Source organism: Arachis ipaensis, chromosome B2 (assembly GCF_059453495.1).
Source record: "Arachis ipaensis isolate K30076 ecotype BB chromosome B2, ASM5945349v1, whole genome shotgun sequence".
NCBI lineage: Eukaryota > Viridiplantae > Streptophyta > Magnoliopsida > Fabales > Fabaceae > Arachis > Arachis ipaensis.
Genome location: NC_142437.1, coordinates 88016144 through 88033205, shown reverse-complemented (window position 1 = coordinate 88033205; position 17062 = coordinate 88016144). Strand labels below are relative to the sequence as shown.

Genomic DNA, 17062 nt, shown 5'->3' with positions numbered 1-17062 from the left:
TAGCAGTTATTAAAAAAACTTAAAAATTATATTTTGTTATAGGACCATTTAATGGTCCAAACGTTCTGGGACCATTGAATCCGGTGTCTAGTAATATATAACAAAGTTTGAATTACTTTTAGAGAATTTACCCCTAGACCACAGTGGCCTAATATGAAAAAGTTCTCAACAAACTCGTCCCAAGTTAGTTATTTGAGAGACTAGTGACAATGTTATTTGGGAGACTAGTGACAATGCGTCTTGTATGTTCGTGGATAGTGACCATGCATTGGCTAAATAAGTTTTTCTGACTAAATACTCTACTATTTTTTTTTTTTCGTTTATTTAATCTGTAAAAGATTATGATTTGCAAGGATCATTCCACTAAATTCAAGAGATTTGGCTAATGTGGTTTTCACACTGATACAGAAGATAGAATTCGTATCTTTATCGTATAAGAGATCATTATCCATTTATCTATTTATCCAAATAGAAACTAGAGTTGTCACAATAGTTTCTTAACAATTTACAACTCTATATTGGAGGTTTTTTTGGTGGGAAAGAATATTAGGGAGCTTTAAGCACCATGATATGATGTTATATTAAAAAGACTATGTGGGTTGAAATTACTTTTTTGTGGAAAACAATTATTTTTTCTCTAAAACCTTGTTTAAGAAAATGAATATCCTAAATTTGTACTGAAATTGTAGTTAGTTCTAGAATAAAGAAGTATTGGTTGATTACAAGTGTTTATTAAAATTTTTGCACACTTACGATTCTATTTTTTTTTTTTTTTTCATTATCATTTTCTCTAATAAATTTAGAGTGAATCTCTCCTCTTTTACCATGGCTGCTATTGTAGAGTTTCTTTGAACCCGCTTCTTGCACTGTTTCTGTCAAGCTTTCAGTATCAACATTTGTCTTCTTTATTTCTGTTCTTTCTTCTGCTTCTGTCATTATTGCCACTTTTCGAACTCTTTCATTTTGTTTGGTGGTTACCGCCATTATTTTTTGCTTCAACATATTCATGGTCCCAAATTTTAAACCCGCACATAAGGCCTAGATGACACTTGACACATGAAAGGAGTAACCACGTGATATCTACATTCTTATAGTTAAAGAGAGCAATTCTTGTTTTTCAAATATAAACTTTTATGGGCCAAAATCAGAAATTGTGAAAGAAGTTACGGATACATTTTCAGCCACAAAAAAGGAATATTCTAATATGGAACCTCAAGATCCAACAGATATTTTTTCCATTATAGACAAAGCCCTCTATATTTCGCAGTCAGAGGTTTTGCCAACATGTGATACTTTTCGTTATGCTCTCTCCTCCATATATGGAGCTTTCTTCAATAAGTATGGTCTTTTATGATCAAAATTCTTTATAAATCATGATCATTGAATTTTTAAATCAATGCCAAAGATTTAAAACTTTTAATAATAATATAATAATTATATTTATATTTAAATATTTTTACAAATAATTCTATTTCAAAATTTTATTTTTGTCCTTTGTCTCCTCTTTCTTTCATTTTTTTTTTTCGTCACCTCTCTTGTCGCTATCACTAATGTCGCTGAAAGAAGAAATGCAACTGCTACGAGAAGCTACCGCCGTCGTCATTTTTGCGGGTTGTCTCTGTGTGTACCGTCATCGCCGTCGTACATCCATGTCTTGCCGTTACCTTCTGTGAAGTCACTAGGCCGTCGCCGCCAAGTCAAGCACGAGCGAGAGGGAGAGAGTTCTGTCGCTGTTGGGTAGCAGCGGTCAGAACCGCTGCTAATAGAGTCCGCCGGAATTTCTGTCCGAGAAAATGATAATCGGTTCTAATATATGTTGGTGGTGTAGTAGTAAGTGTGATGATAGTAATGGTGGTTGTTAGAAGTTGTGAGAAGAGGAAGAAGATGAGAATATTTATGTAATTTACTATTTTATTTTATAATTTCTTTTATCTAGACCACCAATAATTTAAATATATTTTCTCCACCTAAGACAAATTCATTGTTCTTTTTGTTTTTTAAGATAATAGATGCATTTCATTCAAACAAACAAAGAAATACAAATATCTAAAATTGGACTGTCAAAGACAAAAGAAGAATGACATTCCCAAAATACAAATTGAAACTTAAATAGAAGTGAGCGAGAAGTGAGCGAGAATTTAGGATACAAAAACCTTTTGCAAGAATTTATCAATTGAATATTCAAGTACCTTCCAAATCTCTTCTGGTATCAATATTTTGCTTTCAAAAATCTATTTATTGCAAGTTGCAACTAGTCCATATACTCGAGGTCAAGCACATTACCGAGCTACTTCATTTCCTTCCGTGGCTATCCTCATTAAGACAAATTCATTGTTCACATGGTTGAAATTTGTATCTCCTTATTCACAAAGAAAAGTAATATTTGCCAAATAAAGACCAAAAGTAACACACATTCTCACCAGAGACGGATTAAGGTGATGGAGAGAGGGGCACTTGTTCTCACAAATATTTTATAAAATAATTAATAAATATATATAAATGTATATATTTGTCTTTTTATTAGATTATATTTTTAAAAAAATAAAAAATAAATAAATTAATTAACAAATAATTATAATTAACTTCACTACACTAAAAAATTAATTAATAATCATGTTAAAACTTAATTTTATAATTAAATGTAACTTTAGTTATTAGTAATATTTTTTAAATATTAGTTAACACTAAAATATACTATTTATATATTAATATTTTTTTATTAAAATGTCTTTTTTATAATAATTATTTTAGTTAAAAATTTTATTTACACTGTAAATAATATAAAAAATAAACATCATAATTAAGTAGAAAATAATAAATAGTTAAATAATTATTTAAAAATACATATATAAAAATAACATTTAGTCTTATTAAAAATAAAGAGAAAATAATTGTAAATTTTCTTTTTATCATAATTTAAATTAATATATTGTTTACGAGTTAATATATATATATATATATTTTATTTTTATATATTTTTATCCACCAATCAATTTTTCTGGCTCTGTCACTAATTCTGACCCTTATCAAAAACAAATAATACAACCCCAATTAACCATCTTTAGCCATTCCATTCAAAGGTATGCAAATTAAAAAGAGAGAAACAAAATTCTCTGCCTAAGGCTTTGGCCATGCCTTTTTTTTATTTAACTAAAAAATACTTTATTTGCCATTTAAACAGAAATAAGAAGATTTACAAATTTTACATTACATTTTCACCATCACTGGTGCAAAAACGAATTTTGAACAGTTCGCGCAGATTTAACTTTTATTTTTGGATGCAGTACTAGCAAAAATAAATAAATTGTTTTTCATTTTTTTTTTTGCAGTTGTTGACAACAAAAATCGAGTAGAAGAGAAAAAAGAAAAATTAACCAACTTATTTATTCATCCGCACATTTTACATAACTTTAATACGTTTTATTTGTTTGAGTACGATTTTGTTTGTCTTTAGAAAAAATAAAGGATATATATTCAAGATTTACCAAAAACAAAAAATGAGATGGAATTTGATTCACATTAGAGTTAATAATGAGGAATTAATTGAAAAAATGTGTTGAACACTTCCCTTAAAAACAAAATCTGCGATTGACTCTCATGTACACTAGAGTTACTTATACAATGAAACCACTTACAACATCAGTTACTCATGAATAGTATTTAACTATTTATTTTCTTTAGACAACATCGTTACTTTTAGTAAATTACTTTAAAAAGCTATTATGGCATAGGAAAAAACATCAATGAAAAATATCTAAGGCAATCATTTAGAAAAAATGAAAAATCAACAAAAGCACGACATTTGGCCACAAGGGGTTAGGCATGAGAGATTTCTTGAACCGCAAGAATCAATGAGAATTCCCAGTTGATGACATTAACAAACTTCATGTTGCTTGATTGTATATAAATGTATTCATGTTGAAGCGCAATTAGTATATATTAAATGTAATTGTTGTTCTTTCTTATTTTATTTTATTTTAATGATGCATTTTTTATTTAGTTGTTTACTAGTATTTTTACTCGTAACTACAGAAATATACATTTTTTAAAATTATATTGGTCCTAATATTATAAATTATGATACAAAAAATTTATAACATTAAACTACTTTTATAAAATGGCCGTAAGGGACAAAAGTCTCCGTCGGCTAAGAAGATCAAGGTCTCTGTAAATAAAAACAAAATTAAATAATAAGTTTTTTAGTTATTATTTTCATATGAAAGAGTTTAATTTTTTCCTAATAATTAATTTCAACAATCATTATCTAAAATCTGAAAGAATTTAATGTGTATACTTTTATATTTGATTAGGTGTTAAGTTTGTTGAACAAATAAAAATAATTAATTTTTATGCTTGTTATTTAAAAAAAAATATAATATTTTTTCTATATATATAAAAATATAATTAGAGATTAGCATAAAAAAATTTATATTGATAGTTATAAAATTAACTTAATTTTTTTTTAAAACAATTGAATCTTGATTATAACTTTTAATCACAATATTAGTCTTATTTTTTCTAAATTATATGTAATAAATATTTGAGAGAAAAGAAGTAAAAATATAGATTAGAAAGATAAGAAGTAAAAATTTAAAACTAAATAAAATATATTTTTTATTTAAATTATATTTGTTGTTAATTTTATTATTTGTAGAATAGAAAGGTAGAAAAAAAATAGAGAATGAGAGAAAAGAGAGAAAAAGATAAAGAATAAGAATGAGAGAGGGAGTTTGTTAATTTTTGAAGTTAAGAAAAAATTTTATTTTAATTATAATAAAAAAATATCTGATGACACATTTTAATTTGTCAAATTACTAATATAAAATATGAATTATAAATTATATATAAAGTGGGAAGCATAGAGAGAAAAGAAAAAAAGAAAGTGGTAGATAAGAGAATATAAGAATGATGTTTTCTAATTTTAGAGAGAAATATTTTCTCTAAATTTTAATAAAAGAGTGTCACAGACACATTTTAGTTATTAAATTAATTAGTAATATATAAATATATTATATAATATAGCTATATTTCAATTTTAGTATTCCAATTTTAATTTTAATTTAATTTGAATGCAATTAAAGAATGTCATGTTGTATATTTTGATTGTCAAATTTGTAATTAGTCATTGATAATGATATATAAGAGAAATAAAGTAAGTGAATGAATGAGAGACATAAAAAAAAGAAGAGAGAAGAAAGGAGAGTTCTTTAATTTTGGAGAAAAAAATTTTATTTCAATTGTAATGAGAGTGACATATGATACATTTTAGTTATAAAAAATTAATAATATATAATAGATATACATACGATGATTTTGAACATCAAAGTGAATTAATCAATTGAACTAGAAACCAAAAGACAAATAAAATTTAGACTTTAAGCAAAACCCATAGATAAAACAAAAAATCACCCAACAACTAGTGAATTAGACCAAAATAAACACCATCATTTTTTGAACTAAGATCAGACAAAGTCATCTTGGGTTAAAAAAAAATAAAGAACCAATTCTATATGCAACTAATCACAATCAACTCTTTAAAAAAAATTTTAATTTTAAACATTTAAAACACGCGTTTTTCATATTACCCTCCATATTCTTCTTCTTTTTCCTTGCGTGTCTTCTTCTTTTTAATAATCCAGCCAACTTCTTTTTCATCTTTTTCTTTTCTTATTTTATTTTAATAATGTATTTTCCATTTAGTGATTGATATATGTTGTCTTTTTTCTTTTTTTTTCTTATTTTATTTTAATAATTTATTTTTCATTTAGTGGTTTATATATATATATATATATATAATCAGTTGAATTAGGAATCAAAAGACAAATCAAGTTCAGTCCTTAAACAAAAATCTGTAGACGAACCAAAAGATCACCCAACAATTAGTGAATAAGATCAAAATGAAATACGGTCATCTTTTGAACTAAGACCAAAACAAAGTTATGTTGCGTAAGAAAATGAAAAGTATAGGAACTAACTCTATATGCAGCCAACCACAACCAATTTTTCAAAAAAAAATCCTAATTTTAAAATTTTAAATATATAAAACACACGCCATTCTTCTTCTTCTTTTTCTTCCCAAAGTCACAATGGAAGCATTCTTTGCGCCATCACTACAACCTTGGTTCTTCTTCTTCTTCTTTTTTCCATAGTCACAATGGAAGAATTCTCTACCTCCGACACTGCAACCTTGGTACACCAATCCTCCCGCAACTCCCATAAAAGTGGAAGTAATGTGTTTGTGTTTTTTCAACCATGTTTTGAATTCACGTCCCTCCAACGAGAATAAAAGAAAAAAAAGAAGTCAAAGTACGAACGTAATCGTGTGTGGCAGACAGCGTCATTTTGCGTTTCTTTTCTCTGTGGTATGCATTGGTGGCATTATAGGAAAAATTATTTTTAGCGGCTATTTATTTTGCTTTTAGAGGCAATAAAAATAGTCACTAATACATTTACCGGCAATGAAACATTAGCCATCTTATGCTTTGTCGCTAAAAGGTTTTAGCGAAAATTATAACATTTTTCGGTAAAGACCGTTTTAATGGCCGCAAAAAGTATATAACTTATAGCAGCCATTTTCTTGGCAATTTATATGGCCACCAAAAGTAATTCTAAGATTGTAATGTTATTCACTTTTAGTGGCCATTACTATTGTCGCCAAAACCCATTTTACCGACAATTTATATGGCCAATAAAAATAATTCTAAAATTGTAATATTATTCACTTTTAGTTGCCATTACTATTGCCGCTAAAATCTTAAGAGTTTTTTTAGTTATATTATACTCATTTTTTTAGAAGCAATGAACTATCTTTTTTCTAGAATCCAGTATATATTTTTGCCAACAATAATTATTATGCATAATATAAATATACTGAAATTAATTACTAAAAAAATGAGATATTTTATTAAATTCAAAATATTGATACACAAATTTCGCTTGAAAAGTAATAAACCATCTTACAAATCTAAACAATAAAAAATACTACAAGATTATAACTATATTACATCAATGTAGCAATATAAGTGTTAACAATGATCCAAGATTGTATCTTTAAAAGTAGCCTACTAAATTTTGTTTTTTAGCAATTAATCTAAGAATTTAAAAGTACATGAGGAAGGAAAATCATGAATCATGAATATACTAAAGAATCCAAAACTATAAACCTGCTAACAAAGTGAATTAGCGAATAATCAAAACAGTGTCATAAAATGTTGAGTAAACAGAAGAGCTTCATAATCATCAATTCATTGGAAAGGTCATAATGTTGTTCACAATGCCAACAACCACAATCAACAAACTTGATTTTCTCAGTGTCAAACGCCTCACTCGATTGCAATTCTCCATCCTTGTTTGATAATTTGTTGAAGGCAGCAGTTGAGAGCTCTTGAGTGCTATTTAACTGCTCACAAAGATCGTCAAGCTTCTGCTGCATGCTTGATAGCTGTGTACTTGTGTATCTTTTGACTTGAAAAAATGGTCCTTGAACCTTTTCTTAGAGAATAACTTTACTGTGAGAGGCAGAAAAGCTAGTGTAAAAGCTGAAAGCTTTTGAATTTAATCTTCTATTGGCCTGCAACATTCCAAACCAATCTTTTTAGCTATGGTTTGATCTTTCATAAGACAAATCCAATCTTTCAAACCAATTGCCCAAGATCCTAAATCTCCTTTAAATATGAAATTAATTGTTCCTAGGCTTGCAACAATCCAGCAACGCTAAGAGAAGATACATAGAAATCTATGAAGAACAAAGGAGGTAGGATACTTTGTGCACCATTAAGACCTCAGTGGTTTGATGGTCTCCAAATTTTTTTTTGAAAATATGCATGAGGGACAAGTGATACCAATCAATAATTCAATAGAAGAGTACATAATATTGTGATTGGTGAAAGCATGTCAGAAAAATCTACTGGCATTTAAATGTGTTCTTACCTTTGCAACTGTAAGTCCAATGGGACATGGACGATATGGGGATCGTGTGGCGAACACTCCCATTCTTCCTCCTTTAAGTCTCAGAACTCCCACCTATCCATCCACCGGTTCGTATGAAAAATATCTCTAAGGGATAAAATGAGGCAAGAAGATGCTACATAGATAAGACATTAATACTAGAGCTACAAACCTTTGCCTTAAACCCTGATTGAGATGGATGCTTCCATAGTTTCTCAAGATCTGTATTTAAATGAAATATATATAAAACCCAGCAATGAGAATATTCAGCTTGACCCTCAAGAGATGCTAGCAGAACACGAGTGGCATAAAAAACCAAACAGGCTCTAGCAAGTGGTACAAGTAACGGTTGCCTCGGTGTCCAATTCCTACACTAGTATGAAGGAATATTTCATTAATCATGAATGTGGAATTGAATAAGGAATTTATCAATGTGTAGGCTACCTACTGAATAAGCATAGGAAAAATTCAATATTAATGATGCACCTAACTACCTAAGGACCTTAATGATCAAATTTTGAAATAAAAAACTATTGAATAAACATTATTCATTACCTCGTAGAGAAGCATGAGCAGATGGTACCAATCGATGCCATAGGGTAATATGTCAGCTTCAGATTTTCATATTTAGGTTGTGATAGTACTTTTCTCAAGGTCTGCAAACACTTGAGCAAATGAATCAGCAAAAGAACAAAGGGAGGGGGAATAAAAAAAAGAGGTAAAAAACTAAACTTGATGCAGTGGCGAGTGTCAAGTGCCAATTGAGACATGATTGAAGAGCAAGTAACCAACCAAGTTAAGATTAAAGTTAATGGAAATGAATGAAGAATAGGAGTGTTGAAAGAAGGGTAACCTATTGAGCCCTAATTCTCCCTTACCTTTTCAGAGGCACATTTATCTAAGGAAGACTTGAGAGATGCCTCTAGCTCAAGAATCTTGGACTTCAAACCCTTACATTTTTTACTCAAGACATATGCTAACAGAACATGGACAGCTACAAAGCTTCAAACTTTTAGTAAATACTCATAATAAATAAATAAATAAGCAATTAAAGAGAACATGGGAAAAGTAGTTCTGTGTGTAACATACCAGAGATTGCAGTGGAAAAGGAAATAGCAGCGAATGTTATTGTTAAGGTTATGCTTAATCTCTTTTCAACCATTTTTAGCTTCTGAAATGGTACCTCCTCCGAAGTCCCAATCCTGTTATGCAGTTACAATCATCAGTTTCAGTTCTCGACTACCTGACCCAGGCCAAGAGACAACGAAGCTTGGTTTGGGTTAGTTTGATTGCTTCACCAAATTTGCTATTTGGGTCGGACTCGGTTCATTATAATCCAGTGATCCATTTGTTTCATGGATCCCTCATATTTGCTTCAAAAAAATATAAATGAAAAATTATCAATAAACAAATATAAATATATATATATATATATATATATATATATAGAGAGAGAGAGAGAGAGGGAGAGAGAGAGAAACTAGTGTACTTGAGTTTATTGTGATTAGTATCTGGATGAGAAATGAGAGCTTCAAAGTGCAATGGTATCTGAACTTTGAAGTTGATGCATTCTGTTTTGCTACACTGTGTAACATGTTGCACCTGTAACAAAATCATTCTATTTATGAACATTCTATTTCATAAATTATGAACTAGTTTCATAAATTTTCATTCAAATTTCATAAATTCTTTTATTTATAAACATTCCTCCTCTTCATAAATATGACTCCAATCACATAGAAGCTGCAGATCACATAATCTTCAAAGTTTAATTGGGGAGATGATTGAAAGTTCCAACACTCAGTCGTAGCTTTTATCAACTTTGAGGCATAGCTCTTTATTTTAAGCAAGAAGACTCATGAAAATTGTTATTGTTAGCACCTTCCTCTTTATTTTACTGCAATTTTTTTTTTCATTTTCTCATTTAAGAAATCTAATTTTGTTCTGTTTTAACCAGAAATAGAAATGACTCACTTTCATTCCCTCTCAATATCACAAATCAACTATCATATTGACACTACATTAGAGATCATTTTCTTCTCTGGCTTGCTGAGATTCGATCGAAAGGAGACAAAGTATTAAAGAAAAGTTCAAAAGATGCCTACAAATAACGAATTTTCCTAGACAAATATTTAATTGACTATATATGCATATAGTCAAAATTTTACAATTCATAGTATTTGCTCACTGATTATCTTTTTAAAAGAAATTATAAGAAGTCATATTCATGTAAACTTGTGGTGATATAATTACCCTATTATCAAAGATAGCGTCTCCAATGAATGAAGCTCCATCACAATATCTCAGCTTAACACAGTTCCAATTGTAGAAGTCTGGTACACCAATCCATGACATAATTAATATTAATTAACAAAAAAGATGAGAAAATCATATTTTACATTTTATTCATTTAAATAGTTAAGATTAGAAGCATGGCATTTCTAGTGTCTACCGACAACTGAGGTGAAGCTAATGATTGAAGAATCGTGACTGGTAAGTAAAAAGCCACAAAAATAAAACAAAATCATAATTTTAAAACAAGAAAACAAGCATACAAATAGTTTATTTAAGTTTTGAATTAAATGCAAACCAAGCGTCCCTACTACCACAGAAAGTGAAATTTCGAATCGAATCTTAAAAAGGAGACAAAATCATGAAAAGGAAACACAAAATTCTAATAATATCTTATTCAGATAATGATATGCATTAAACTAATCAAATTGAGAAGAGTAAAGGTGAAAGGAAAAGGAATCAGTCTACTACCCTAAGCTCAACGGACTTCTTAAGGTTCCATATCTGCTTGTTTTTCTTGGACTCAGAAACCGCAAAGGCAATAACTGTAACACCCTACTATATATATATATATATATATATATATATATATATATATATATATATATATATATATATATATATATATACAAACCCATAAATAAACCAACAGATAAATATAATTCCTGTTTCTCCAAGTCAACCTCTAAGAGGGACAAAATATAATATATACAAGCTAGAGAATCTATACACATATATAAACATAAACCAAATACAAACAATAAGCAATACAGACAAAGCAAATACAAGTAGGATACAGATACAACAAGTAGCAAATATAGTAGGTAAGCATAATAATCACATAGGCAAGCTCAATTAATGCACAATCAAACAAAGCACACATATGCATATGATGTATGTCTGCCCTATGGCCGAGGAGTCTCATCTGTCAGTTATCAAGCCAAACTCGACATGTCTGGTAGCTAACCCTGGACAGAACACCAAACACGGAGCAAGTGGGATAATGCTGCAACCCTTGCATCTTACCCACGTACCCGAAGCAGGGGACAACCTCACCACTGCCTCTTACCCGGGCTGTGTTACAGTCTCAAGTGGTTACAGAACTCAGCCTTTGCATCTTACCCGAAGCCTCGAACTCTCCCGAAGCAAGTGGATAACACCATTGCATCTTACCCGGAGTCACATTCAAAAATTCATTCTCATTATCATTACAATTTATTCATATTCATTCAAATTCATAATCAAACTCAGTCCTCAACCTTCCTCTTCCTCATAGCCAACCTCATCCTTAATCATATCTCATACAACTCCATCACCGACCCTGAGCGAGTGGACAACGCCACCGCATCTTACCCGGTGTCTCAATTTATTCCTGGCCAATATATATATATATATATATATATATATATATATATATATATCAATCAAAATCAGCCAACATCATCTCAATTCAAACTCATTCATCATCATCTCATTATCATTATAATTCATTCATATTCATTTAACAATTATACTTAAAAATCAATTCTCATCAACGTTCATTCCTTATTATCAGACGTCCCATTTCGTTTATTAACAATTCATACTCAAAACACAATTCATTCTTTTCTAAATAAATCAATCTCAAAACGTAATCCTTTTCTTAATAACTCGAAATCAAATTATAAAATTCTTAAAAATTTAAATCTTCCTAAATAACCACTTCAAATGAAGCCTCCTATTTTCATAAAAACTTCGACAGCATCTCTTCTAAAACTTGAACTTTTGCCACCCTTCAAGGGTCCCAACCACCAAACCAAATACCTTTCAGTATTCAGATCATTCCTAGTATCAAATCATTTCAAAATCAAACAAATTCTAATATTAAATCTTTTTTCCAAAACCAACCAACTCGAATAACAAACTGTTTATAAAATCAAATCATACATCTCTCAACCAATCCATTCAATTCAATATCATAAACTCACCATCAATTCTCAACATATCAACAATCATGTTTATTTTATACTTATCAAAGTCACAATCCAGCACATACAAATTCATTTATCCTTTATACACACATTGTATACTATATACATAATCCATCAATAATTCATTTAGTTCATTCCTATCTTGTGGTCTTCTAGCCTAAGTTTTCACGTTACTTTATATTTTCTCTACGAGAAATCAAAACCATACCTTGGCCGATTCCTTCCTAAGCTCGGAACACCTTAAAAATCTCTCCTTTCACAATCTCCAAGCTTCTAAATGTCAATTCCTCGAGCTTAATCGCCCGAATTTCATTCCAAACCGCTCAATTGAAATCCAAATCAACAAGAACACAATCTAATTCACACAATATCACTATAATCATCATAGGGTTCACTAATTCAATAATTCATAAGGGTTCAACAGTTTCTTACCTTACCCCCATCAAATGAACAAACCCAATAGTTTCCTCAAGCTAATCCAAGCCTAGAACATCAAAATCACATAATCTATCAAACTCAAAACCTTAAATTTTGAAATTAGGGAAGAGTGGCTGAGTAAAAAATTTCTAGATTCTTAACAATATGATATGTGACTTTTGTAGAGAATTATGAGATGAATGCATGGCCGCTGACGGCTCGTCAATCGGAGCTCCAGATTGAAAGTTATGGACGATTGAAAATCGGAACAGAGGGTTAAGGTTCTTCTTCGCGTTTCTACCCTATTCAGCCTGATTCCATCAAGTGTTTGAGGAAGAAGGCTGAGTTATGCATTATATATGTTGGGTCATGAGTCCGGTTTGGGTCCAATCCAACCGGTTTGTCCTGTTGGGCCAATTTTGGGCCAAAATCTTTAAAATTAGTGTCAAAATTCATATTTTAATTATTTCTACTTCATGAAACTATAAAATTTGATTTTCTAATTTCTTTAAATAATAATTAATTTATTAGTTAATTATTTACTAATTATTTGGGGTTTACATCCTACCCCCTAACAAAAATTTTCGCCCTCGAAAATTTGCTCTCGAATCTTCATATATGCTTTCTTAAATTCAACCGACCTCATATCATTCATTCTGCCATTTTCCAACATCAATTCAAACGCTAATTCACATTTTCCATTCTCATGTACAAGATCATAAACTTAACCAAATTCAAGCCTAAGTCATACCCATTTGTTTCACTCTTAGCTTCGTCTAGCTCTTTCTCAGTAACTACACTCTTTCTTACTCTTTAAGGTTTCCATCTAAATGAAAACAATATTAAATCTTTCTCATTATCTCAAACACTAAACAATTCCTTAATTTCTTAGTCTGATTCAACCCGTTATAACCTAAATCACACACTCACACTTTCCATTCCTCAAAACAACCTCATATCCCAAAACTCCTAACTCACGTCACTAATATTTTAGAGCCATCAAAATCACCGTGCTTCCGCAGCGCCACTCAAATTATAAACCACTAAGAACTTAATCCTTCACTCAGCTCCACCAAACATCTCCTTAATTTTTTTTACCCCTCTAACTAAACACCATTAACCTTTACTCCAGCTACACGAGTTCTAGTCCCTTAGTTTCTAGCTTGTTGTCCAAAAGCCGTCAGCAATAGCCTAAACTACAGCAGCCCTATCGTCAACTGTATCACCTTACTCACGTCTATGAGACGTCTTTTGGGTCTTGTCTATACCAAATAATCAATATTAAGGTGATCAGTCTTAATATCTCAAGTCTAGTGCTTCAAATCTCCAAAAGTTTGCTCACGAATATTCATACTATGTATGTCAAGCAGACATCCTAAATAGCATGTACACACACTCAGAGTATGCCCAAAAGCATAGTTAGTCCATTCTCCAGGCTCTACGGGAACAAACTGCACTGATACTGATGAGCAGAAATTTTTATACGCTTTTTGGCATCATTTTTATATAGTTTTTAGCATGTTTTGTTTAATTTCTATTAAGTTTTTATAGCTTTTAGTGTTAAATTCATATTTTTTTATTCTTCTTTGAGTTGTTTGTTTTTATGCAATTTCATATATTTTCTGGCTGAAATTGAGGAGCTGGAGCAAAAGTTAGCAAAAGCCTGATTCAGAGACAGAGAAAGCACTGCAGGTGCTGTCCGGATCTGACCTTCTTGCACTCGGAAGAGCTTTTATGGAGCTACAGAAATCTAAATAGAGCATCTCAACGGCTATGGAAAACTAACTTTCAGCGCTTTTCAGCAATATATAATAGTCCATACTTTGCTTTATATTAAAAGGCCCAAAACTGGTGTCCAACGCCAGCCTCCTGCCCCGTTCCAGGCGTCCAGCGCCCAAAGGAGGAGATCAGGCGTCCAAACCCCCAGAGAGGACCCCTAGCTAGCATTCAATGCCCTAGAGGCCTCCTAGCATGTGGATCTCATCAAATCTCAGCCCAAACACTCACCAAGTGGGCCCCAGAAGTAGATTTTAGCACTAAAAGACTGTTTTACCCTTTCTTATGTAATCCTTAGTCATTAGCTTAGTATTTAAAGAACTTTTACACCTTTCATTGAGGGAGGTCTACCATATTTTTTTTATCATGGTATTTCCTATCAGTATGAGTTTCTAAACCTCCTAGGTTGAGGGGAGGAGCCCTGCTGAGTTCTATGAATTAATAAAAGTATTATTGTTTCTCTTCAATCCGTGTTTGATTTAATTCTAAGATGTATATTCGTTCTTCAACATGATGAATGGAATGACCCGTGACAATCAGCTCCGTTCTTCATACTAAGACCGCGTGCCTGATAACCACCCGTGTCTTCTTGGGTTCGTGTGAATACATGACTGGAAAGCATCGAACCGCCAGCTTGATTATACATCTCTTAGACGGCTAATCCATCACTTCGTTGGGGACTTCTCGAGACACCAGTTCAGCCGAGGTATGGAGAGATTTGGGTCTTTGTGGTAGAGGCTAGAACCTAAAGATGCAGCATTCTCTGATCCGGAAGATCCGACCTTGTCTGTGGCATTTTGAGTAAGATCATTAAGGAGAATGGACTGTAGGAGCTTCACCGTCAATCAGACTGGATGCGCACTAACCCTGGTGTTCAGATCTGGAGGAGCATTGACGACCTCTCAAGAAAGGCGTTGATCACATACAACCTGCCATTTCTCAATTGAAGAAGACAGTAAGACCAGAGTTAATCCAGAAGGACAAAGCAACTCCAAGCCTTAACCATCTAAGTTTTAAGATTATCATTGTAAGCATATCAACCTAGTTCAGATCTCATAAATCAAACTAACTCTTCTATCCGCCTGACTAAGACCTGCAAGATAACCATAGCTTGCTTCAAACCATAATCCTCGTGAGATCGACCCTGACTCGCTCAGGTATTACTTGGACGACCCAGTACACTTTTTTAAAATCTTATGTCAATCTTTAAGTTTGGAGTCTTCTTGTATATTTTCTTTAATTTTTCGAAAATTTGGTGTTTGGTTTTCAAAAATTTTAAGTTTGGTGTCTTTTGCATGTTCCTGTGTTCTTTGATTTTTTTTTTAGTTTTATTCTTGGTGTTCTTATTGATCTTCAAAGTGTTCTTGTTTTTCTTGTTGTTTTGATCTTAAAATTTTTAAGTTTGGTGTCTCTTGGTGTTTGTCTTCAAATTTTCGAAAATTGAGTGCTTTAGATCTAAAAATTTTTAAGTTTGGTGTCTTTTGTGTTTTTTCTCTCTCCTCATTAAATTCAAAAAATTCAAAAAAATATCTTTTCTATTTTTAATTTTATTAAATTCTCAAAAATATCAATAAAAATTCAAATTTCAATTTTAAATTTTTTATCTTATCTTATCTTAGTTTTCAATTTTCAAAATTAAATCTTTTCAAAATCATATCTTTTCAAAATCTTATCTTATCTTTTTATCTTTCTTCAAAATTCAAAAAAGTTTATCTTATCTTATTTCAATTTTCAAAATTTAAGATTTAAAAATTCAAATTTCAAACTTTAAAATCAAATCTTGTTCAAAATCAAATTTCAAATCTTATCTTTTTCAAATCTTCTCAAACTCTTATCTTATCTTTTCTAATTTTAATTTTTAAAATCAAATCTTCTTCAAATATTTTTAGTTTCTTATCTTATCTTTTCTAATTTCAAATTTTTAAAATTTAAATCTTTTCTAACCTTCTATCTTATCTTATTTTCAAATCTTTCTTAATTAATTATTCATCTTCTCACTCTTCTTTTTCAAAACTTCCTAACTAATTCTTCTCTCTTTTAATTTTTGAAAATTCTCTTCTTCTTCTCTCTCTTCTATTTTTGAAATTTATTAACTAATTTTTAATTCTTTTTAATTAATTAACCTTAATTTTCGAAATTAATTAATAAAATAAAATAAAAAATATATATTTTAATTCTTATTTATCTTTACTACTTCTATTTCTTCTTCTTCTCTTTGTATCTTCATTCTTCTTTCTCTTCTTCTACCTTTCTTCATCATGAACCCAAATGGGAATGAAGAGTTCTGAAGAACTCTGGGATTTTATACAAATCCCACTGCTGACTTCTATGGAAGAATTATTAGCATACCTCATGTTACGGTAGGTAACCGGAGATTAATGGGCTGGATGGCGCTGGTTGGCCCATTAATCTCCGGTTACCTACCGTAACACCTCACATCAGAGCAAGTAGCTTTGAATTGAACCCTCAACTCGTTACCATACTGCAGCAAAACCGCCAGTATTCTGGACTTCCACAGGAAGAATCCACTGAGTTCTTGGCAGATTTCTTAAAGATTGCTGACACAGTACACAATGAGGGGGTAGACCAAGATGTCTAAAGACTATTGCTCTTTTCTTTTACTGTAAAGGATCAAGCAAAGAGGTGGTTAGATAACCAGA

At 30.9% G+C, this 17062-nt stretch overlaps 1 protein-coding gene across 1 annotated transcript; it reads right to left on the bottom strand.

Moving 5' to 3' along the window:
• Window positions 1-7492: 7492 nt before the first annotated feature.
• On the bottom strand, window positions 7493-9109 carry LOC107625383 (uncharacterized). The gene is made up of 6 exons (XM_016328014.3): window positions 9037-9109; window positions 8826-8941; window positions 8503-8603; window positions 8120-8315; window positions 7930-8022; window positions 7493-7570 (listed from the first exon to the last, which is right to left on the bottom strand). The coding sequence occupies exons 1-6, from the start codon at window positions 9107-9109 to the stop codon at window positions 7493-7495; spliced, it is 657 nt and encodes a 218-aa protein (XP_016183500.1).
• Between the last annotated feature and the right edge of the window lie 7953 nt (window positions 9110-17062).